The 26,536-nt window shown below is 30.2% G+C and overlaps 1 protein-coding gene across 1 annotated transcript in view; it reads left to right on the top strand.

The window, feature by feature from the left end:
* LOC106463248 (C-1-tetrahydrofolate synthase, cytoplasmic) overlaps window positions 1-23,415 on the top strand; it is a 52,494-nt gene extending 29,079 nt beyond the window's left edge. Inside the window, exons 12-25 of the mRNA XM_013923249.2 lie at window positions 433-569; window positions 828-982; window positions 1,349-1,423; window positions 3,655-3,757; window positions 5,913-5,989; window positions 7,959-8,099; window positions 8,844-8,912; window positions 9,276-9,387; window positions 9,797-9,978; window positions 16,218-16,318; window positions 18,729-18,906; window positions 20,788-20,895; window positions 21,170-21,322; window positions 22,759-23,415. Coding sequence (XP_013778703.1) covers window positions 433-569; window positions 828-982; window positions 1,349-1,423; window positions 3,655-3,757; window positions 5,913-5,989; window positions 7,959-8,099; window positions 8,844-8,912; window positions 9,276-9,387; window positions 9,797-9,978; window positions 16,218-16,318; window positions 18,729-18,906; window positions 20,788-20,895; window positions 21,170-21,322; window positions 22,759-22,848 — 1,681 coding nt within the window. The 3' untranslated portion in view covers window positions 22,849-23,415. The remainder of the gene's footprint in view (window positions 1-432; window positions 570-827; window positions 983-1,348; window positions 1,424-3,654; window positions 3,758-5,912; window positions 5,990-7,958; window positions 8,100-8,843; window positions 8,913-9,275; window positions 9,388-9,796; window positions 9,979-16,217; window positions 16,319-18,728; window positions 18,907-20,787; window positions 20,896-21,169; window positions 21,323-22,758) is intronic.
* The last annotated feature ends 3,121 nt before the right edge of the window (window positions 23,416-26,536 follow it).

Raw genomic sequence — 26,536 nt, forward strand, 5'->3', positions numbered from 1 at the left:
GTAATTTTATTTAAAATTGTGTTCTGTGATAAAGAAATGTTTATTGCACATCCTGTAGTTATTTTTCAAATTGTTTGAATATTGAATACCCCAAGTATGAAAATTTTTTATGGATATTTGTTTGTGGTGTCATTCTACAGATGGTGCCACATTGTATTTATTATTTCTGTCACATACATAGATACATATATACACACTATGTCAATTATAGTAACATTAAGTATTTATAGAAAAATAACATCTTAAAACTTTTAGGAAAAAATTTTTGTTAATAACCTGGTCAGTATCTTGGTGGATGAAACTGAAAAAACAAATTTTTGTTTTTAACTGTTTGTTTCTCTCAAGAAATTGAAAAGTATCATGAACATCTGAATGTTTAAGTAAACAATTTGAATTTTGAGATTAACATTTTTAAAATTTCTTCTTACTCAGAATCACACCCACGCCTCTTGGAGAAGGTAAGAGCACTACAACAGTTGGTCTGAGCCAGGCTCTTGGAGCCCATTTAAAAAAGAATGTTTTTGCCTGTATGAGACAACCGTCACAAGGTCCTACATTTGGAATTAAAGGTATTATAACTTATTGTGGGCTTGTCCTTATTACTATTGTGAATGTTTGAAATATAATTCTTATAGGGAATTGTGTTGTTGGCAATATTATTGACAATATAGTGTTCACACAATTATAAACGCATTATTTTTAAAGAAATTAAAGTTGTGGTAATTTTTTAAAGGGCAATATGATGAATCTATATATTAGAAATGTATGTATATAAAAAACAATTATTGTGATTTTAATTTGTACATATTTCTTCCCTTTTACCATAGGGGGTGCTGCTGGAGGTGGATATTCCCAAGTTATTCCTATGGATGAATTTAACTTGCACTTGACAGGTGATATTCATGCTATTACAGCTGCAAACAATCTTCTAGCGGCTCAAATTGATGCTCGTATGTTTCATGAGGCAACACAGAGTGATGAGGTATCAGCTTGAAATGTGTACTGTACCAGAAAGTATCTCATTAATAGAAACCTAAATATGGCTAATTAAACATACAAATTTTGTTTTTCTTGGAGAATTTGAAAATGGAAAATAATTTGCCACTTATCCTCTTTAGATTGTTTCACACATATAACATTTTCATAATTTTAGGATAAATCATCCCAACTAGGTGTTGAAGCTAAAACTTCTATTTAAAATAGAATATTTATTTATAAACAATTATTTCAATTTTATCCATATAATATTGTGAAATTTTGTATTTTTCTGTTTTGTATTAATTATTTTTCAATAAGTAGAGCATTAATTTCCTCATTCCATTTCAAGAATATTGATATTGTTTCGTAGGCACTTTATGGTCGCTTAGTACCGTCCGAAAAAGGGGAACGAAAATTCTCAAAAATCCAACTGGCAAGACTCAAGGTAAAAACTTAATATAATGTCTTAATATGTAGGCATATTATAATTACAGTGTACAATTAAACTTTAATATTTGCTTTGTTGGTTTTTCGAAAGTAAGTTAAAATAGACTAATAATTTTAATCTTCAAGCATTAAAAACTTCCTTCATTAAAAGGCAAATTTTAAATGAATGAAGCTAATTCTATATGACAAACTGGTTGATGGTCTCAGTGCATAGATTTTAGCTGTTTACTAGATTGAACTTTTTAATAATAATTAGGACTTTTGATTTTAACCACTAAACACACCTGATACAAAAGAAAACATTATATTAATGTTTTTCCAATAAACACTAGAAATGCTTATTCATTTTGTTAGACATACAAACTGTAGCTACTTTTATGACTACATTGCCTTGAAATGTTACTCTTAATGAAAAGGAACACATTTTATCCCCTAGTGACAAGTTTGTTTTTATAATTTCGTATAAAATAATAATTGCTCTTACAAAACTTTAACATAAATATAACTATGTTTTATACCTGTTATTACTCCCATAAGAGAAATTAGTGTGCAGAGAATATGCAATATATTATTATACTCATTACAGTATTAACACGTCTCTCAGGAACTAAGGGGTGTTTTACACTATAATTTGTTGAATATTAAAAGTAAGTTCAATCCGGAAACTCCCAAAGAGGGTGGTTTTGGATGTATCTTTTTGAGACAAGTTTTTGTTTGTTAATTGATAAATTTTTAAGTGAAATACAGCATCCTCAAGTCTCCATACCAGCTAGTACAAAGGTTTGCCCACTGGGAGTAAATTCAGTATATATCAATAAAGCCACATTCTCAGCATCATTAATTAAGCAATTGGCAACAATTTATGCTTCTACTATCACCTTTTTATGTTTAGTTTTCAGTTGAGATACGAATGATTTCACCTGCAATTCGGTAGGGAAGGTCGAAGCATTACGATAGTCAGCAATAGGATGAGCAGACAGGAACACTTTGAAAGCAGCTACAGACTTAATATTCTACTCGGTTTGCTGCACAATATCTAAATGGTTCTATACAGTTCCTGAATGCCTCTGTGTATCATTATGAGAATTCCATGCTTTTTATGTTTGGCTGTTAAGCTTGTGATGCACTGACGGATTTCAGTCACCTTACCACTTCAAATCATTTTTGCAGCCCCAACGCTAAAAAAGTGCAGAAAATTCCTTCTTTTTAGCCAATAAACATGTCCAAAACATTTCAGTTCAGATTAAGAAAAACTGAATTGGATAGTTTTTGTTTGAATTTTTCAACAAAAATTACCTCCACTGGCTCGTGAGGGCCTGTTAAAAATGAAAACCCTGAAAAACACCAATTTTAAGGTACCTGTATAAAACAAAAAGATAAACACGATTTTTAAAAGAAATAAACACTGAAAATCAGAAGCCCTAATGATAATCTGAGAAAAAAGTAGTTGATTGATAAACCATTATGTATCACTGAGTAACTTACATTCCCCACAAATTCCACAGTGAGTGTGAGTTGACTTCTTGTATCTTAGTCAGTCTAATCAAAGTTCTAGTTCAGTTCTTAGTTTAGTGTTTTCTGTGCAGTGAAGAATACATATTGTAATTTTCTAGGGCTAAAAAGGTTTTAGATTTTTACATCATTTTGTTTTTGAAATTATGTGTGTATTGATTACCACAAAAACCAGTTAAAACATTTTTTTCAGTTTTCAGTTACTTTTAGTTTCAACTAAAGTAAAATAGAGTTGAGAAAGAACTACAGAATATTTCTATTTTAACTAGTTAGCTGAACATATGATGTCTTTATTGGACATTTATTTCATGTTTTTATTACAATTCTAACATATGAAAAGAACCAATGCTGTTAAAAAGGTTTGTCACTTGTTATTATGAGAAAAATTGTAATGAGATATTGCATTTATTTTACAGTATTAAATAGTTTTACCTTTGAAAGGGTTAGAAAAACTGTATCACAAAAATTTTAAGCATTTCATTTATCTCTGCTTTGAGATATTGTCTCAATTTCAAGAACATGCAGTAGTAGTTATAATTTTCTAAAAGTAATAATTTGTGCTTGTGTTATGTGATTAGTTGATATGCTTTTTATAGGGGTTACAAATTCTGGTAATTATGATTTCATGTGTTTATTTTAGATGTATGGAAATTGCTGTAATCCCCTGTACTCTGAATATGTTGATTTTTCTTGTGAAATTTGTCTTTATATGCATAGAAACTAGGTATTGAGAAGACAAATCCAGGTGATCTCAGTCCAGAAGAAATCAAAATGTTTGTGAGATTAGATATTGATCCTGATACTATTATCTGGCAACGAGGTGAAGTACTTGTGTTTTGTTTTTATTAACTGAATTGTTTATGTTTTGTTTTTAATTCTATAAAAATGATTAAATTTTGCATCAATTCGTCTTTTCTTAATGACTCTGACAGATCTTTAGTAGAACTGTTTTGTTTAAAAAATTCTCATTTTTTGTGTGCAACAGACTTGTAATATAGTGTTTATGCAGTTATCAACAGATTTTATTTTATTTGAAATTCATTGATGAGACTTTGCACATAAAAAAAGAACAGTTTTAACATTATTTATTTTGTAAGCATATTTGATGTTTTATGACATTCTGTATGCTTGATTTAAAATGTTTCATGAAACATTACAGCAGTGATTTCTACTATGAAAAACTCAGTGCTATTATTTTGTATCAGTTATTATAGATGCATTATTAAGGTGGAGCCCAACAAAGGATATTGTGTAAATTTGTATCATGTTGTTAGTGCACTGATTAAGTTATTGAAAGCTAGAAGAGTAAAACAGTTTATAGTGCCTTTGTGTCATCTCAAGCAAGCAGCAATAAGATGTGTGAACTTCTTTTTCAAGTAGCCATCTATAGGAAGTTAATCATCAGATGGATTAATTGTAATAAATACTTAATAATTGCAAACTTTGTCATAAAATATACAATAACATCACAATTTGCTTAAGGTTGTAGAGTATATTACGATATTTTTTTACTCAGACTGGTATTAGAAAGTAAGTTTCTGATAAATAAGATGTTATATCATAAGCTTTATGTTTAGGTGTGTGTGTTTCTACTGCTTTTGCTTTATTTTATTACTTAGCTCCAATTTAGTAATTTTTTAAAGAAGTGAATGACTGAGAAAGACTTACTTATATCCCTTCTAAATGAAATATCAAATATTAGCCCTCATAGCAGTACCTGTGGGCAAGAATTAATTAACAAGGGTCTTAAAGTATATCAGGAATTTTTTAGATCTCTGAATTTTTTAATTTCAGTTAGTCCGAGATGTAAAGTGATTTGCTCCTGCTTTAATTAAGACTAAACATGAGAGAGAGAGAATCAAAAATATAATAGTAATTTATTCATAACTACTCATGTTTGGTAGATCTCCTTTTTGTTAATGTGTATGATAAAAGCATGTAGCTAATATCCTTTTTGTTAACTTGTATGATAAAATCGTGTGGCTAGACCTTCTTTTTGTTAATGTATATGATAAAAGTGTAGCTAGATCTTCTTTTTGTTAATGTATATGATAAAAGTGTAGCTAGATCTTCGTTTTGTTAATGTATATGATAAAAGTGTGTAGCTAGATCTCCTTTTTATTAATGTGTATGATAAAAACATGTAGCTAAATCTCCCTTTTGTTAATGTGTATGATAAAAACATGTAGCTAAATCTCCCTTTTGTTAATGTGTATAATAAATGCATGAAGCTAATCTCCTTTTCATTAACTTGAATAATAAATGCGTGAAGCTAATTTCCTTTTTGATAATGTGTATGATAAAAACATGTAGCTAAATCTCCCTTTTATTAATGTGTATAATAAATGTGTGAAGCTAATCTCCTTTTCATTAACTTGTATAATAAATGCGTGAAGCTAATCTCCTTTTCATTAACTTTTATGATAAATACATGAAGCTAGATCTTCTATTCTTAATGTGTATGACAAATGCACATACCTAGATCTCCTATGTTTAATGTGTTCTATAAAACTATGTAAGGAGAGTGATAATTATCAGATCGAATTAAAAAGAAATAAACCAAAGAAGAATCATTTTATATTCTTGATTGTCTGGAATGCTAATTGAAATATTCTGTGGGTCATATTTCTTAGATTATCTTACAACAGCAACTCTACCGAAAGGAAATATTCGTTATTGCTTGATATTTTGCCTTATTGCTTCATCAGGACAGTGTCATTATAAATAGCTGGAGCTGTTGTCACAAACTAATCAACAAGAAAATCAATTTACAAAGTTGTTTTATAAAAGCTGTTGTAAGGTGAGCGAAAAAACAGAATGTGAAACGTGTAAAACTGCATTTCACTTTCAAGTAATGCATATTTTGGATATTCAACTGCTGTTTTTTTTACATAAACATTTATAGATATCTCTGTGCTTTGCTGTCTAAATTGTGTAAAAGAGTAATGGCATTATCTGTTGCATTTTCTTTACAGTCATTGACACAAATGATCGTTTCCTTAGAAAAATAACTATTGGCCAGTCCCCTACTGAGAAAGGACATACTCGAGAGGTACACATTTAACCTGAAATATTTATTATGGTCAAAAGTTTGTAAATTTCTACCTATTATGAATACATTAGGAGCTCAGGAAAGATTAACTAGTTATGATGTATATAAATAGTTTGTCAATTGATAAAAGTACTCTTGATCTAAACTTAGGTTATACAAGTTTAATATAACAATAATATTTCTAATCATGATATAAGACTAGTACAACTGTGTGAGACTGTCAAGTCACAGCTGGTACAAGTTTACCTTAACAAAATGAAACTGGTAACAGTATATTTTTCACAAAATAATCAGGTTATATATAATTATAATACAATTTTAATAAAGCTTAATTCACAGTGTGATAATTATATTGTTATTAGGTGAGCACAAGAGCAAGGCTTTGTCGTATTACCAGTTTAGTATCACAGAGATGCTGTAGTTATATTGCAAGTTTGATACCACAGAGAGACTGTGACCATATTACGAGTTTAGCATGACAGCGAGACTGGTCATATTGCAAGTTTAGCACCACAGAGAGACTGTGGTCATATTAAAAGTTTAGCATGACAGTGAGACTGGTCATATTATAGCTTGAGCACAATGGTGAGACTGTGATCATATTAAAATTTTAGCATAACAGTGAGACTTTGGTTATATTGCAAGTTTAGAAGAACAATGAGACTGGTTGTATTATTAATTTAGCACAACAGCAAGACTGTGCTAATATTACAACTTTAGCATTACAGTGGGACTCTGGTCATGTTACAACATTACTATAAAAGTGGGACTGTTTCAAGTCAAATTACATATTTTTAGTACAGTTGTGAAACTGCTAGATTACAATACAACTGAGTGTGATATAAGAATTGTCTGGTCATATCTTAAGTGCAAAAATGGGATTATTTAGTTACAATATAAATCTAATACAACGTTGAGACTGTCTCATTATTGACATCTATCATCAGGCTAAGTATTATTACATATAACCTTGTTATGTTAACATAAGTTAACTTTAAATCTTGTATCTGTGATCATATTAAATGTACTTAACTGTACTTGCTACGTTCACTTAGCTTTATACTGAGTTTGTACATTTGGTCGTATCAAGTATACTTCAGTGTTTTGTGAGACAACTAGTGAACTGAATAATTAATTCAAAAATACAGTAACAGCAAATGTAACTGTTACCTGTTGATAATTCAATACTATGTGTAGAAATGTTGTAATTATTAAAATCAGAACTTGCCTACTGTAAAAGTGGCTGTTATTGAATTTTTGAATTAATTATACTTTACTTGCTGTGTTTATGTAGCCTAAAGCTTAATTTCATTTTCTGTGTTTATTTAGTTTAAGGCTAAGCACTATCATGTGGTCACATTAAATGTATTTTACTTCTACACTTGCTGTGCTTAATAACGTTAAGACTGAGCTCTTCTTTGTGGTCACATTAAGTATATGTTATTAATACAGTTACCACACTTGCTATTTTTAATTATTTTAAGGCTAAGCTCCTCCATGTGGTCACATTACGTATATCTTATTACTACAATTATTGTGTTTATTTAGTTTAAAGTTAAGCTCTTCCATATGGTCGCATTAAGTATATCTTACTACTACTCTTGCTGTGTTTAATTAGCTAAAGCTAATTTTTTCTTTGTAGTCATATTAAGTGTATATTATTATTGCACGTGTTGTGTTTATTTATCTCAAAGCTAGTCTATTCTGTGTAGTTATTTTTAAGTGTTTTTATTTCATGTTGTATTTAACTAATTTAAGTCTGTGTGTGGTCAGAATAGGTATATTTGCTTTTATTATTTTCCTTTGTTACGTTTTTCCAAATCAATTACTAGTCTGTTAACTTCCAGTAAAGTAATTAATGTACCTGTTGTACTTTTGCTCTTTTTTTTATTACATCACAAATCTGTGATAAATGTACAACCTTTTTTATTTATAAATAAACTTTAACAAACAAAATTACCATTTTTAGACCCACTTTGATATTTCTGTGGCCAGTGAGATAATGGCCATATTAGCACTGACCACAAGCCCACAAGACATGAGGGAGCGCCTTGGAAAAATTGTTGTTGCTAGTGACCGCTCTGGCAATCCAGTTACTGCTGATGATTTGGTATATACTGTCTTTATCAGTACTTTTAATTTTATCATATCAGTTACTTTAATTCACTTACTATAACTTGTTTTTTTTATTTTACTGTTAACATGTTTTTCTTGATAATCATTGTATAGAACCTTCAGTTGTTCTGAATAACATATCTAGAATCTTGATAATTTCATAGCTGTGAAACTACTAGCAGAGAAATTGGTTGATAATCCCTGGATCAGAATATTGTTCCTCACCTTTGCAGAGGTTATACATATGAAGCTCTAACTACACTAAATATTAAAAATCTGTTTAATATAAATATACAACAAAAGTTGGCTTTAGATTTTTAAGTATTTTGCTGATATTTACTATATCTTAGTTAATAAATTTTGTTAATATTTATTAAAATAAAAATTTGAATAAGTTATTATATGGATTCTTTAACTGTGCTTATTAAAATAATGAATTCTTTGTTTCAAAATATTTCTCAGCTTAGTTTTAAGCTTGAGTTTTTGGTATAAACACAGATGACATAGGATTTTTTTTCCCTTTTAAAAAAAAAACAGATGGAAACATTCAAAGTGAAACAACTTAAACTTGCTATTTTGAAGAACTTTTTATAATAAATTTTTTCATGCAAAATTCGATCTTTCTTTTACATTTGTTTTAAGTGTACTTACTTTCACTTGGTATTTAGCTAATGTAGTTTAAGTCTGGAGTTTGATTTATGTTTGTGTGTGATTTCTTTTTGGGTTTCTTTATTCCTAGGGTGTTTCAGGTGCTTTGACTGTACTTATGAAAGATGCTATTAATCCTAATTTGATGCAAACTCTAGAAGTGAGTCAGTTTTGTTTTGCTTTTTGTTTATTTAGTACAATTTTAAGAGAGCTAGATCAATGAAAACCATGTAATGACAATTTGTTACAGAATGGTGTTGAGGTTGGTCTGTGTTTATGTCCATGTAATATTTTTAAATAATTTGTCTATTAGGTGAGAATTTTTAAGGTTTCTTATGCATACACTTAAAATGAAGTTTCCTGATTTGTAATTTATATATATTGATTGAATGTTTTTCAGGCACACTTGAAAGTAAAGGATTTTGCTCATGATCATGAGTGATATGTTTACAAAGTATGAGTTTAGCTGGATATTTTTTTTTATATTTGTTTGAATAACACTTGATTTTCTTGACATTTATAGGGCACCCCAGTTTTTGTACATGCTGGACCATTTGCTAATATTGCTCATGGAAGCTCCTCAATTCTTGCTGACAAAATAGCATTGAGTTTAGTTGGTGAAGATGGAATAACAGGTACAGTCAGTTTTTACAGAATGCTGTATTTTTACATACTTCTATCTGTAGTGTGTAAATACTGTTTTGCAGTAGCTCTTCAGTTAGTTAGGTTATTTGTTATGACAATTATGGAGTTACATTGTTTCACACTATAAATGGAATTAGTCTTGTGGATTATTACAAATCATCCTGAATAAAACCTGATAACTCAAGCACTTTTGGAAAGCTGACTTCATCAGGAGAGAATGAGAAATATTTAATGACTAAAATCCATAGAAAACTCAGTTAAAATCTTGATATATTCAGTTTTTAAAAACGATCTTCCAATTATTTATTACCTTTAGTTACTTTTTCTTTTTGTCTTGAAAACTTAAGTTTTGTGTTTTATTGTTTTTATTATTATTTATTCTTTTTAATATTTGTACAGTAACTGAAGCAGGGTTTGGAGCTGATATTGGCATGGAAAAATTCTTCAACATCAAATGTCGTTACTCAGGACTAATACCAAATGCTGTAGTTTTAGTAGCAAGTATCCGAGCTCTCAAAATGCATGGAGGTGGTCCAATTGTCACAGCTGGGACTCCTTTGGCTAAGGAATATAAAGAAGAAGTAGGGAATATAAAAAAATTATCTATTACCAGACCCAAAATATAGTACAAATACTGTACAAACTGTTTAATAGTTAACTCATCTTAACTTTTTTCAGTGGTATACTTACTAGATTCAAACAAAAACTGTAAATATGAAATTTCAGTTACTCACTTATGTAGTTACATTAATTTTGAACTTGATTTACCACCTATACTGTTTGTTTCAATATTTGTGCATAGATGTATAAGGAAACAAATTTTAACAGATCATTGGTCTAGTTATTTTCTATATATTCATGTTGTATATTACATTTACACACACACACATATATATATATATATAGTATCCTTTTCAGATGTTTGTACATAAAATATCATGTTATTGGTATTGATTTTTTATTACTGGTAATTTTATTATCATTATGCTAGGCACAAGTTAAAAAATACTAGTGTTTGAAAGTTATTAAATTGGTTGGGGTTCCACATGTGTATATGTAAATGCAACAAAATCTCTTCCTTAAAACTGTGTTAGAAGTCTTATGGCATATTTATACCTTTATAGCTATTTCTAAATTGTAGCTATAAAATTATATATTTTATCTTACATTTGCAATGAAAATTTACTGATTTTTAAATCCCTGATTTCCATTAGAAAAATGGAATTAACTAAAACAAAAATTTGATTAATTTCAAGTTTTTCCAGATCTGTATTAGTTATAAACTAATGATGAAGAAAAGTTTTAGGCCAATTCTCATTCCAGTCTGTTATTGTGAAGAAGTGTTCTAAACCTTTATTTGATTTGATCTTGGATTCCAATAGTTCAAATAGTCAAGCCAGATGCCCAAAACGGAAGAGAAAAGTCATTTTCTCACTCTAGGTGCCAACAGGAAAAATATTTTTGAAAATAGGGGACTTCACATTTCTGTACCAAATACATTCACAACATGAAAGCAGTATTCAATAAAAGAAATGGTTATTTAGGGGTTAATTATTTCTATTATATGTAGGTGTGTGTGAACATCAAAAGGAAGGACTTTGACAGAAACAGCAAGACCAAACCTATGATGAAATAGAACATATTTATAATTCAAAACAAGAATTGATAACTAGCTGTGACCCACAAAATCTTAGTGGTAGTTTTTATGCCCTTTGCTTAAATTTTTTTTATTCTATTATTTTTATGCATGCCACCTGTCAGAAACTTACTTTTTAGTAGTATATATTAAAGAAAGTATATGGGTGTGTTGGGCTAAGGATTCTTCTACAGTAGGTGTCTGTGACTTATTGGCAATGAATTTGACAATAAACAAACAGCACACACTCCACTTGTTTTTAAAATCATATATATATATTAGAAACAATTGAACATTATACACAATTCTTTACACTGTGGAGATCATAGTTGTATCATAAACACTTTACAGTTTTCTTCTTCTTATCAAAAGTCCACTTAGGCTAATTCAATTGCTTTAGAATTCAGTTGACAAGCCGAACCATTTTTATATGTATTACTTGTATCTTAAACACTACCATTCTCTTCTTGTCAAAAGTCCAGTTAGGCCATTTCAATTGCTTTAGAATTCAGTTGAAAAGTCTATCTCTTTTACTATTTCTATCACAATAGCATTCATGTAGAGTTCACTTATGTTGTCATTGAGTTACCGAGGTTGTATCCTTTACTTCCAATATTCGTCTGCTTTCGTACTTTCAATAGTCATCTGCTTTTTGTCAAAGGCCACTGAGGTGGGTTCAATAACTTTAGAACACCCTTTAATAAGACAACTTATTCTCTTTCAAAATTGTTAATCTCACTCTAATATATCAACCATTAGGCCTTTTACTCCCATGATATTTAACTTTACGTTTAACTTTTCTCTGACAAATCTTCTCTTTCGTGTGTCTTTACTTTTTCTCTCGGTTTCCGCTCATCTGCTCACAGTTATTTATATGTATATCACTTAGGCCTTCTAGAAATCTCCATAGCTTTGACATCAATGAATTACAAACACAAAATTAATTAATTAATAATACTACTTACACTAAACAGTCTTTTATATCTGACATCACTTAAGCTATGCTTTTTTACAGACTTTATGTATTAGATTGATAAATTCTGGTCTGTTTGAAAACATTTTACCTGGTCAAACAAACAAACTCATGTAGATGTAACTTTATTTAATAAAACTACATGTAAACAGCAAAGTAAATTAATGATATTTATAATAGTGTACAGAGTGTGAAACTGTTATGAGCATTCAGTGCATGACACGATTTTAATATTTGAAACAAAAACTCACAAAAACAAAGAATAAAACCCATATTAAAGAAAAAGTAGATAAAATGTGTTTATAGCAGTCTATGAAATAAACCAAAGCTAAATATTTTAAAGTAAAGAAATGTAAAGTTGCAATGATGGCAAACTTAGCTGAATATGCAGAAACATCTAAATGCATGTTCAAAAAAGTGATAAGCATATGGTTTTGAATGAACTGCCCATGTGTATTTTAGACCTAAATAAGTTGAGAAAGCCCATAGAAATTGTATTTAGAGTGATGTTAAATTTTTTATAGGAAATTGCATGTGGGTTAAGTGTGCTATTTATGTGAAATACCTTGCAAGTGAAAGAACTAAAGTTGAAGTCGAGGCCAGTTGTCATGTGATGACAACGACATTGTGCCATTCACATACCATACTTGTGGCATTTAAAAGTTTGGCTAAGACAAAAACAAGTAAGGTTATTCTGAATTGAAAAGCCAATATGCAATCCAGACGTTTTTGACAAAGGCCTTTCTAATGTTATGAGATTTGTAGCTTTTGATCAAGAAGTTTGAGAGAAAAGTTTTGGACAGACAAATGCAAGCATATTATTTATATAGATATAATGTTGCAGAACCAAAATCGATGAAGTCAACAGGGCACAATGTATAATGTGTGCAATATAAAATGTGTCCTGGCTGTTGGAGGTGGCTGTGGATGTAGGACTCACTTAGTGGTGAGGATACACCATCTACTATCAGTCTTAACCTCCATTTGCCAAGCTTCACTTATAAAGAATAAAAGAGTTAAATAAGAGAGCAAGGTGTAGGTGCTCAAGCCCACAATGCTCCAGATCTATATCACTCTTCACTGTCTGCAGATAATTGTGGGAAGGTGACTTTTTAATATGAAAAGAAATAAGGTCCTATCATTGGTGGTGGTGAGTAAGAAAAACACCTCCTGAAGTAGACATTCCAATCTACATTATGGTAGTAAAACTTCTAATTAACTACTATACAACTAATATCCACGTGCAATTTGAAACATTAAGAAATAAGTGATTGTACTTTTTTTTTATTTTAATAACTTGTTTTTTAGATCCAGTACTTACCTCCTTTCACATAAATAGGTATTGTTCAGTGCTGCCCTCTATATGCAAACATCTTTTTGGCACACCACAAGCCTTGAACCCCCATGATCAATGTGGTTCAATTGTGTCTCGCATGTAAATCATCATGCTCCACCAATAGGAGTGTGACACACCCTCCTGACACATGTGACTCCCTTTATTTGATTCTGCTGAACTAACACTTCTCGTTAGGCAGTACTTTTTTTCTTTTTTTTAATTTCATACAAAGTGGAGATATTTTATATTTTCTTTCTAATTCACTTTACCAGTTTTAAGTGATAACTTATATTTATTGTTCTTCACTTCTTTTTTTTTTTTCTTGGTTTTCACCAAAGCTTGTTACCACTGAGAAAATTTTATTATTTACTTCCAGCACAATTATGGGTATCTCCGAAGGAATGTTGTAGCTTTGGGGTGAGCAGTCAAAATTGCAGTACACCCCTTCAATTGGGATCCCTCATCCTACCCCCACTTGGATGTTGGTTCCTAGTGGCTGGGTTTTGGATTCAGAGCTGGACCAATCAACATAACCTCTCACACATGTATTACTGGTGTCTCTGTACCCTCACTCAATTGGACTCATGTTCACTGCTACCTTATTGTGGGTCATGTGGGTCAGTTCTTCCTCTTGCGCTATCCCTCAAAAATTTTCATATTCCAAGAAGGTCACTGCACTGGAGGTGGTTCCTGTCTGATTGGTTTAGGTGGGATATTTTACAATACAGGGACACCTTTATTACTCTGATCATCCGGATGTTGGGTTCCCGGATCAGTCACACATTTTATCACTTTGCTATCACATGTCCTGTTCACAGATCGGTAGGTATATTTCCCTCCATTCTGCTGAACTTAAGGTGAAGACAGTATGATCCTCTTTCCTACCCTCACCAGATGGCTGGGTTTTGGATTGTAATTGACTTGCTGCCATTATGATCCTCTTTCCTACCTCCACATGGATGTTAGTTCCTAGTTGTTGGGTTTTGAATTTTAGTTGACTTGCCACCAGTATGATCTTCTTTCATACCCCCACATGGATGTTGGTTCCCATTGGCTGGGTTTAAGATGCAGTTGACTTGCCGTGTACAATCCGTCTCACCCTAGCCACTATACATCTTGGGGCACATCCTTTTTACTCTCACCCACATCACTGTCATCTATGGGATTGAGATTCAATATCGGGTGGTTCGGATGCCTATCCAACATTTGTTCTCTCCCTTTTGGATATGCTGCTTCCTTTTTCCTCCCATTTTTAGTATAGGAAAGTTATAACTTTCATTTTATTTTTTGAAATTTGAATAAGTAAAATAATCCATCTTCATTCAAAATAATATAAAACCATTTTCTAAGTTTACTGCGTTTTAATTTTTTTTTAACATACAGTTTGAATGCTGATCGTGATTATAGTCTTAACCCATATGCATATGCATTACTTCTTCCTACATCTTCACAGAATGAGCAGCGTCAAAATCCCTTGATACCTTGCACATTCAAACTTAACTCATTCTCACTCATAACTTAGAAACTTTGGCTTTTCATTCTTTAATTTTTCTTCAACTTTTCATTTCTGACCAGAATTTGACTCAGATTTTTCTAAAGGTTTTATGCCTAACCAAGTTGCTAAGGGTATTCTGAGTGAGTGACGAATACCACTATGGGCAGCAATGTATAAATTTGATTTAACTGTGTGTTTAAAATGGAGTTATATCTGTAAATTAATGAGTAAAGGCAATTTAAGATATTGCTTTATGGTAAATTAATGATTACCTCCTGTGACAAACAATCTAATCAAAAATACAACAATCTGTATGCTGAAAAATCACAACACCTTTCTTAATTATCATAATCTACTGATAATAATTAATCCACTTATATCTATCAATAGAATATACAGTCAACTTTTTTGTTTTGGCAAACTTTCAAACTATGCATGTAATTGAGATTGACTTATTCTTGATGGAGATATTGAATTCAGTGTGCTGATTGGCTTATGCCTATATTATATAAGATGAGTTGGAAGAATATGGATAAGGATGTAGTGTCTTGGTGATTCGATTAACTCGTCTCGAGAGTTTGGAAACCAAGTGTGATGATAGTGTTTGTTGCCTTTGATCTTGACTGACTGAACTGAGAAATGAAGACAACTCAAGTTTCACCACTGAGGGAAAATAAAAAAGCAAAGTGTAATTGCACTTTGCCCAGTCACTTGACCCCTATTGCAGCAGTTAAACATGGCTGAGATTGTTCTTAAAACTTTTCTTTGCCACTGTACAAAGCTCAAGCTAAGATAAAAACCAGGTGCAATTTCCACATACTTCAATATGACTATGTTTTAATTAAATTTTTAATGTTTCAGTGAAGAATAGTCTAAAACTGTGTTAACATTTAATTGTAAGTTTTTTTTGCTTGGCTGACTAGTACATCTATTTTTTAGTCTTAGGTACATCTTTTTTCAAAAATTTGTTTTAACAAACAATAAATACTAAAAAATACTAGACTACATTCTGATTCTAATAGCTAATTTTGTAAAAAAATGCTTTGCTTTCCTCAATGTATACTTACTTAGCTGGAAATTTTTTTAAATCAAACTTTAAATGGTTGAATAATTTTCAGCACTTTTAAAAGATTTTACTGTATTTTCACTACTGGATGCACTATCATTATAGGTATAGATGATTTTCTGATTTAGAAATTAATATTTTTATTTAAGAAATTGTATTTTGTAAATCCAAAGTTTTTGTTTTTGTTTTACAAACTAGCATTCCAGTAGGTGTGTGAATTTAAATTGGTTTCTCAAAGCATTGTTAAATGTTCAAACAGGTCTGGTCTAATGCATTAACAGGTACTGTACATTCTTTGAAATTTATGCTTTCAGAACCTTGAACTGTTGAAAAATGGTTTCTGTAACTTGGCCAAACAAATCAGCAATGCTTCCAAATTTGGAGTACCTGTTGTTGTTGCCATCAATCAGTTTGTGTAAGTTTTTGTATTATAAAAAAATAGTTACTCATAAAGTGATGGAAATAAATATATATATATATATCTGAAATTTAGGGTCCATGAAAATGGAGTATCTCATCTACATTCTTATGCTTGATATTTCTTGCTTAGTATTTCTTAATTAATTACTTAGTTAATTACTTAACTAATTCGTAATTACTTTTATCAGTTTTCTAATAAACACAGGGATAAATTATTGAATACTAGTGTGGGTGTATAGTTGGTATTTTGTTTTTTATTTTTGTGAGTTTGTCATGCTTTAACTCATAGTTATCAAATATTTAGTTCTTACACATTATTTAGTTAAATTAAGGAACACAAAAACGTTGTAAATATAGAACATTAATATCAACCTTACTTGGTTAATATATGAATGCCAAAGTAACAGTTTGTTGTTAATTACACACTTTATCTTAATAATTGAAATGATAAGCATATTAAAGTAGTATTCAGTAAATAAATAATGCAGTATTAGCTTGATGAAATCTGAAAACATGAAGAAACAAACCTGGTGAAAGTAATTAAGGCCAAACCTTTCACCACATATTTTTTTTTGTATATCAGTTTTTCAAATTACACTAAATAGCAATCACATGTTAGCAAAATATAGCTGTTATATCTTTGGAGAAATCAAATGTTTTATTTCTTAGTTCTTATAGTTTTATAGTAAACTATATGACAAACCACAAAGTTTTGTGTGCTTTTTAACATAAGTTTTCTCATGAAATATGAAACAATTTATCTTCTGCATGTCTTAGAGCAAAGTTCTGAACAAATTACCAAAAATTTGTCGAGTGGATGAAGCTACAAGGTCGTTGGTTTAACAGTAACTTGTAACTGGCTAGTTCAATAGTATATCTATAAAAGTTTGTTGTTACTAGTTTGGAGTAAAGCTGGGCTACTAGTAGAAGCTGCTAATTGATTAATTGTGATGCTCATTGATTGATTTTTCTTTAAAAAAAACTCAAACAATTAATCTCCAATGAGCTGGCTAGAAAAATAAAATAAAAACCTTAACACTAAATCTCAGATTCAATACCCTGGTCAGAGCACAGATAGCCAGCCCTTTGTGTAGCTTGTGCTGAATGACAAACATAAGGCAGTATTTTGATTAATTGGATAGGTGAGATGATAAGAAACTAATTTCAATTAGTTGATTATTTTTATGAGTCAGGACACTTATAGATTAAGCTGAACAAACTTGAATTTATCAAATATAATAATGAAAAATCATAATTGCCATTTTTCAATTTCTGGATAGTTGAATAATTGAAAACAATAATAAGCAGGAATACTACTTTTGTGACACTAAATATAATATAAGTTACCGGTTGATTGGAATAATCAAATCATTAGTAAACAGTTTATTATTTTTGTAACATTAAAATTATTGTAAACTTTCACTGGATTGATCCTATGCACATTGGTTGAATTTACTACATGTATTTATACAAAATGTGGCAACCTTTTGGTAAAATATACAAGTCTGTTGCACACAAAAATCAGATAGGTTGCACAAGTATTTGTACTCAAGATATATCTGTGAATGTATGGCATCAGACAAACTTGGACTATAACAAGTCCATGTGCAAGATGATGTTCTTGTGAAGAGTAAAAATACTTTTGTTCATTGTACAATTTACATATAGCATTTTCATCACTTCTAGAATCCCTGAAATGCATACCTACAGGTTTTTTTTTTTCCAATATCTCTATAGAGTGTATCTGGTATATACTCTCCTCTACTAAGAATTGTTGCTATATAAGCAGTGTAGTGCAAAACTGAATAGTGATAACTCTGACATAATACCATATTAAATGTCACTCTGTAAAAGGTTGTGGCACGTGCACTTTGATCCCACCTATACATATAGGGTTGATTGATTTAATCATAATTTTGATTGATCAATTATTTTACGTGACAGTAATTGATGTTCGTGGGTAATTGATTATATCAATTAATCATCCAGCTCCAGTTTGGAGTGAGTACTTCTGTACTGTTTTTTTCTTGGATTGGATTAAATTACGTACTAGAAGTACAAATAAAAATAATTTTACATACATACCTTTGTCGGTGTCTGTTTTGGTGTTTTAGTTGACCTTATGTCATCCGAGATACTGCAAAAAATAATGTATAAATTTTAACTTAATCTTATATAACCAGTTGTTTCTCACATTGTTAGAAATATAGTAACTGACTTTGTTCCTGTTCTTTTAACAAATGAATTATGATTTAAGGATGAGAGAAAATATATCTATCATAAAACAGTAATTAGAATACATATCACTTGTCTTGTCTAAAATTACCATGTTGTTTTATGAATTTTATATTATTAAAAGTGCTCACTTAGTTCATAATATCCTCTGTTTGAACTTCCCTTCACAGTACAGATACTCAAGCTGAATTACAGCTTGTTCAGAAACTTTGCAAAGAAAATGGAGCTTTTGATGCTATTATATGTAACAACTGGGCCAAAGGAGGTGAAGGTGCCATTGAGCTAGCAAATGCTGTTATCCGAGCCACAGAAAAGCCATCCAGCTTCAAGTTCTTATATGATCTGCAGGTACGTTTCTTTTCCTTTGTGTACTGTAAGTCAATGTTGCAGATCTTTTAAGTTTGAATTAATTTGTTGGAAGTAGAAGAGGGATTACAATTTCTTTGAAAAAAGTGTCAGAAAATCAAAAAATATACTCATAAAAATGATATGCAACACGTTTTTTCTACTCTGTGTAATCGAAGAGTCTGGCAGTGGATTAATAGACTCATGAAATTATATGAGTGGGTAAAACAATTTTGGCTAGTATAGATGAAGGCTTTTAGTTTTAGTTGGTACTTTATGAGAAATACTACAGCATGTAACTTATTATTTTAATTACAAGAAATGCTCTTCTTGTGACTCAAACATCTATATGTTGCTTATGCCATGTCAAGAGAATAACTTTTTTTTAATGGGTTATAATGAAGAACAATTCTGTAACAAGCAGTGAAATGTTAGAAGTAAGTTTCTACAGTTTCTTAAAGTAGCAAACTTTCTGATTATTGTAGAAAGTAAGTGTAACCGGTAAAAATATGCAGATACCCTTAAATGCAGAAACATTCTTATGTTGCAGTTTTATCAGGATATGTTTTTGTTAAAATTATTTTGATATGATTTTTTGCTGAACATGTTTTACCTGAGAAAGAGCAATTTCAGCTGCATGAATTGATGCATTGTCTTCCAGGAACAGACCATCTTCATTTGAGAATGAAATGTTCACAGAGATGTCTGCAATAAGGTTTAAGTAACCATTTGCTGTTGCTTTACCTTTCAGTGAAATCATAGGCTGTAAATTATTCCAAGAAAAAGCTTCTCATGCCATCACAGAGCCTCCATCATGCTTAATTGATAGTTTCATTTGATTTTCTCTGCACATGAACATGTCTATGCAATGGGAATAGTGTAAAAGATGATTCATATGATCAAATCACAATCTTTGGTCCAGTTTTTAAGTTCTTAGCACCATTTTATTTGGTCTTTTGGATTTTTCATCTTATTAGAGGTTCTTGAATGGCATATTTACAAAGGTAAGAAATCTTGTGCAATTACTTTCAAGTTGTTTTGACAGAGATTGGTTATCTTAAGCAAACGTAAGTTTTTATGCACACCTTTGACACTGCAGTCTTTTGCTTTTGTCTCACTACTCTTGTTAATGCTTGTCTATCAACTTAGTTTTTTACCACTATTATGTTTGTCTGATGTGGTTTATTTTGTGATATTCATGCTGACATCCCTTTTGACACTATTCCTTTAGATATATTCATTATTTTAGATGTTTGTGTCGCTGAGAATCCACTTAGATTCTCACTTAGTCATGCCTCTTTGAAAATCTGAAAAACCTTTTTAATTGGATATTTTAGAACCTTTCTCTGAAGAAAAAAAACAATAATATGCTATTCCTATACAGACAAATTCAATGATGTAATTTAATGCCCAGTTAAATTACCGTATTGTTATACTTTCTCATCTTGGAGACTCTAAAACTTGGAGTTAAAAGGTGAGGTGTTTCTATTAATTTGTCCAACCCCTGTACATGCACTCGTTCTCTTTGCACCTGTCTATTTCAGGTAACTTGTGTAGATTTCTCTTGAAAATACCCTACATCTTGTGTTTTTCAGGAGAATGTATTTGGAAATTATACTGGAAGGCCTTTCTCATCCTCTTTTTCCTTTTCGTAACAGTGATTTGGAACAAGAATAAATTAAATCAAGAGCAGTAGTGTTTAATATGACGTAGGCACATAAAGGTTTTATTTTGTAATAATTTTGATGTCATTTCTCTTAATATCATTTTATTCTAGTTTATAATGGTAATTCATTGATATTATTTTAACAGGTTGATTCAAATTTATGTTCTAAAATTGTTTTCCATTCATTTTGTATAAACAATACCTCTAACTTCCAATAGCTTCCCATTGAGGACAAGATTGAAATCATAGCCAAAGAAATATATGGGGCTGATGGGATAGAATTGCACCCAAAGGCCAAACAAAAAATTGAACTTTACACGAAACAGGTAGGATAATTTATTTTAATTCAAGTATGGCATAATTTCCAGTAAATCTGTTTTAATTTAAAAACCCTTCCACTTCTAGAATTCAGCTATGTTACTTGATAACCAGATGAATAAAATAGTTCCTGCAAACTATTTTCTAAGGGATTATAGTTTAAGAAATATGTAGATAAGTCTGAAATTAATATTTTGTGGTTACTTCAGATAACTATAAGATAGGGTTTTTAAGGGCTAGTTTAAACTTCAACTAAATTTCAGCCTTTCCTTGTTTTAATAGGGTTTCAATAACTTGCCAATCTGTATGGCTAAGACTCAGCTTTCTCTCTCTCATGATCCAAGCCGAAAAGGAGTACCTACTGACTTTGTCTTACCTATTCGAGATGTTCAAGCAAGTGTTGGGGCAGGATTTTTATTTCCTTTAGTGGGAACAGTAAGTAACGTCTCCTTAATATCATAATTCTAAAATCTGCTATATTACTGAAAAAGCTGTTTAGTTATTAGAGCTGACGAAAGTGATAATATCAAAACAAAAAAGTATTTAACATAAAACAATAAATAGATTTTATCTCTGTCCTGATCATGATTAGAACTTTGTTCATAGTAGTCTGCTTTTATGCATAGAAACCTTTAGCATTTTTTGTATAATATTTTAATGATAAAGTCAACATGTGGCAGAACATTTTTTGTTGAATCCTCAATAAAGCAAATACATGCAGTCCCATACAGTAGGATTAAGCTGTCACGTGTATTGTTAAATAACAATAATTACAAAAGTGCCTTTATCATTTTAATATATAGGGCCATTAATCTGTCACAGCTGAGTATACATATGGTTGTATTTAATGGTAGTTTTAACATGAGAGATTATTGATAAGTGGGTATTTTTCCTTAATGTTTATTAAAGGTGATGTAATATATTTCATGGTATACATCTGTGTTAAAAAGTCATATGACAGGATGAATAGAATTATTTATGTAAAAAAAAAATATACAGTAGCAAAATCTGTGCTGTTGTTTTGCACATTCATTGCTGAAATATTTTATTTGTGTTAAACCATTTATTTTTACAATGTATTTTACTTTAGCAATAAAGACAGTAAGTTAGCACAACATTACCTTTATCAAATATTTAAGTCATCATTTTGAAAAAGATGCCTTCATTGTATTTCCAGGAAAATTTTCACTTTAACATTTGAATTTTATACATTGTATTTTTTGTTAATCATCTCTTAAAGGATTTTAATGAGAGGTGTTTATATTCTAAGTTACTAATTTTATATAACCCATTTGTCACAAAATGCTCTTAAAATTACTATTGCTTGAATGACTTCATAGAAAGATTTTGTGATACAATATGTGATCAAGTTCATAGCTAATTTTTTTTGTCAAATTGTAAATATTCTGTAATATTAGTACAGTTTCTTTTTTATGTATTAGTCTTACACATTATTTGTTTCATCATTTCTAGAATTGTTGTATCTTTCATAGGATTGAAAATCACATTTTAAGTTTACTAATTTTGTTAATTCACAGTAGATGTAGTATCTTTTTCAGAGACTTCAACTTTGATATAAAAAGTTATCAGACTTGGTAATATGGGAAAGCAACTTTTGTTATACACTAAAGCAGGATTAAACATTGCACAGAGTCATCACCACGAGTTAACATGGAAGTATTCTACATAAGAAAACGAGAATGTATTCTTAAAAAAATATGAAATAATACTAATAACAAAAATATAATTGAACTTTACATTGAACATGAAAATACAGTTGAACATAACATCATACATAACATGAAATGTGATTAATGTGGGATTTTTTGCACAATTTTCATGTGATATTCTTTTCTTTTTTTCCAATCCAGATAACCACAATGCCTGGCCTACCAACCAGACCTTGTTTCTATGATATTGACCTGAACTTAGAAACTGGAAATGTGGAAGGACTTTTTTAATTCTTCTAACAAAACAGGAATGGATCTAAGTGGATGTTGCTTTTTTATTCTTTATGTGCTCAAAAACCCTTGTAAAAAAATCTATGATTTCAGAAAAAAATACTCTATTCTTTAGAATATGAGCTAAAAAAAACTTTTCAAATTGCAAGTGTTTATAAAACTGATTATTAGTTTTTTTAAGAAAGGTTCAAAATGTGTTTGGTTAAACTAATGGTTGTAGTTCACATCCTAAACAATTTTTTTTTTGTTTTGATTGGGAATTTAGAAATTAAGTACAACGTAAAAAGAAGTAAAATACTACTTGAGGACACTTTTAGTTCTCAAGGGATTTATTTGCTATGTTATGTTATTTTGGTTTTGGTAGATTCTCATAACCACTGTATTGTAGATGATTAGAAGAACAAATGTGTTTTCGAGAAGTAACCATAATATGATTGTCTTCCGTCCATAAGTAATTTAGTGGGCTTGGTGGCACCATATTAGATTTAAATATTTTTACAGTTTTTTTTAAAAGATTGTTTACTACACATTTTTTGTAAAGATTAATGAGATATAATCAAAATATAATTCATTTGCAAAACAATAAGTGTGTGAAAACTCCTGAGGGACATGTATTACAGGTATTAAAATTTGAATATATTTTTATAGAACTTTGGTTACATTGAAAATATGGAATATATAAGGAATAAATATCATGCTTTCGTTACTTAAGGATTCTACAAGGATATTATAGGATCTTTGCAAATGGAACCTCATTGATATTGTTACATTAAAAATGATTAATTTTACAAGGGAGTAGGTTTGTTTTGTTTTTAATTTTTATAAATGTCTAATGTTTTACAATACAACTTTGTTCTTGTTCTTATAACACTTAAATAATCCAATTTACTAAAAATGTATTAATTAATGTGTATTCCAATTTCCAGCTATTATAATTCACTAATTCCAATAAATGCTGGTAAATAATTATTTCATTTATATGTAAACTTGTTTTTCAGGTTTTTGAACAGAAATTAAACTCTTCTTGTAACTTGCTGTTATGACTTAATTTCAAAAAATGCTGGAATTTTTGGGATTCTCTCCATACAACAAATGTCTCACATTTTTATGTAATAAATTGATTCATGCATCAAACACAGTAATATACAATACATATAAAAATGAAAAGGAGTATAGTAATAAAAAAGTTTGAAAAAATTCACGAATAAAAATATAGGTGATTAAAAAAAATATTAGGTGAATAAACTAGAATTTCTCATTAGATTAACCACTTTGTGACAAAACCATAAAACACTTTATATAATTATCTTGTGATTCCTTCCAACCATACCAGGCTCTTATGTGTGTAGCTGAATTTACACTTATGAATCAAATACAGAATTTAATTTTTCTTCCCAAGAAATTTTTTGTATCTTTTTTTTTATCTGTATTTGAACATCTTGAAACCCACTGGTTAAATAATTTGTTGGTTAAACATGTCTGTTTATTTTGTAAAATAAATTTGGAATAGCCATTTTTTTAAAAATCCATTAGTACAGCCAGCATTTTTAAAAATATAATGCTCCTATAGATATATATTTAGCACTTGCTTCAGTTTCAAAATAGTTGCCTGACATTATTGTAACAGCAGTGCATGATTTTAACACATCTTCCTTGAAAAAAAAAACTAAATTATTGTGAATTTTATGGATAATTTGACACTGTGGAAGTAAACTTTTGATGTGTCATTTTTAGAATGAATGTAGGAAAACCTGCTTGTTAACTTGTTTTTACTACCATATTATTATATATTTGTTTTCATCAATTAAATTTGGTCTCCTACTGAATATTCAGTAATTACTTTTCAAGCTTAGTAATCATATTTGGTACATTTGTCAATAATTGATTATATGTATCAAATTTACAAAGAAAAAGCTATAATTAAGTCTCGTGCCAGGGAGAAAAAATAAAATAGGTTATGAAAAAGTGTAGAATTACAGGCTAAAGAAATGTATTTATTGTTTATAGTACAAGCAGGAGAAAAGCTATAAGTGAAGGCAAACTAACTTATTAAACAAATTGTACAGATTAATTTTAGTTAAGTGACTGAACTGCATTAATCTCCAGCACCTGATGCATACCTAAGTAAGGCTCAGTGAATCCAAAAAAACATAGGGAGTGAAGCTGGAAGGAATCCCTGGAATTAAAACTTTAAAAAGTTAAAAAAAAAGGATAAAATAATACAAGAAAATAAATGCAGTTTTCCCACAATCATGCTACACATTTCATTGTATGCAATATATTAAAACAGCAAACTAATTTGTTGTAATCAAATAATCAATATATGTGAAAACCAAGTGCTGGTCAGTCATTCGCACTCAAGTTCTCTGAATCTCGTGAATTTCATGTCCAATTCCACTTCTTCTCCTATAATATTTCCTTTTTGATTGCCATTTCCCATTTTATTTGCATTTAATCACTAACATAGGCATAAATAACTTCTGAATTTTGGCACTTTTTCTGTTATAAGAAAGCTTGTTAAGGAGGGAGTTCCCAGGACCAGATCAGGCATGTCGTTATGTGTGTGATACCACATCATTATGATGTCAAGCTAGGTAGGATCCCAAAAACCCAGGAAGACTCCTGTGAGAAATAAGTTAAAAATTAGTGCAAATCTATGCTTGGGAATTATTACGAAAAAAAACTTAAAACAGAATGACGATACCAATTATCTGTAGGGAAGAGGATGACTTTTCCTCAGAAGAAGAACAAGTGCGTATGTGATCACATGGTCATCATATTTATAATCTTTTATCCAAAGGCACAAATATGTAGCACTCTTTAGATAAAGGAAATATTGCTCATGATAGGGTTTGGTTTCCTTAAGTTAGAAGGCCATTTATTTTTCTCACGTCTGTTAATGGGCTGCAAAGTTGCAAATGCATAATGGAGAGTTCAATTTTGGTAGGCTTTGGTTTGCCATAAACAGAACTAGAACTTCCATATTTAATTTTAACAAAAAGCAAGCAACAAATACTAGCAATAGTACCCTATGATGGAGGAGTGATTCCTGTGGCCATATATACATAAGCCTATTTACAATGCTGTACCAGCATGAATAGACCTAACCATACCATTTCATTATATTTGCATTAATCATCACAATGGCAGAAGAATTGCATTACAACAGTGTTAAAAAAGAATATGCACAAAATATTTTGCCCTTAGAGACCAGGCAGTGTGATAAAACATCCCACCTAACAAGAAAGAAATGAGGGGGGGGGTGAGACTCTAGAGTTGTGTACCCACACTAGTAACCAAAATAGATCTAACACCTCTTAGGTGCTAACAATTTTTCCGACTGTGGACGTTTATTAACATCAACATCTTGCCTACCTTTCAACTTGTTTTCTCAATTTCAACATTGAGAAGAGTAACACAATGTGATACCATGAAGGTATTACTTCTTACCTCCAGCCTTACATGGAAAGTGAGCATTTTAATGTAATATGATTGTACCTTTACCAACATATTCTTAAGAACACTTTCAGAAGATTGTATATTTATGAAATATTTCAGTCTATAGCTTGATAATATTCTAACACAACCAAATGAAACTTTGAGTAAACCAAGTTTACATTTATTATGCTACCTGCTACTGTTTATGAATTTTACTTTTACAATAATTTCACCACTTTAGTTTGAACTA

Source organism: Limulus polyphemus, unplaced genomic scaffold (genome assembly GCF_000517525.1).
Source record: "Limulus polyphemus unplaced genomic scaffold, Limulus_polyphemus-2.1.2 Scaffold1359, whole genome shotgun sequence".
NCBI lineage: Eukaryota > Metazoa > Arthropoda > Merostomata > Xiphosura > Limulidae > Limulus > Limulus polyphemus.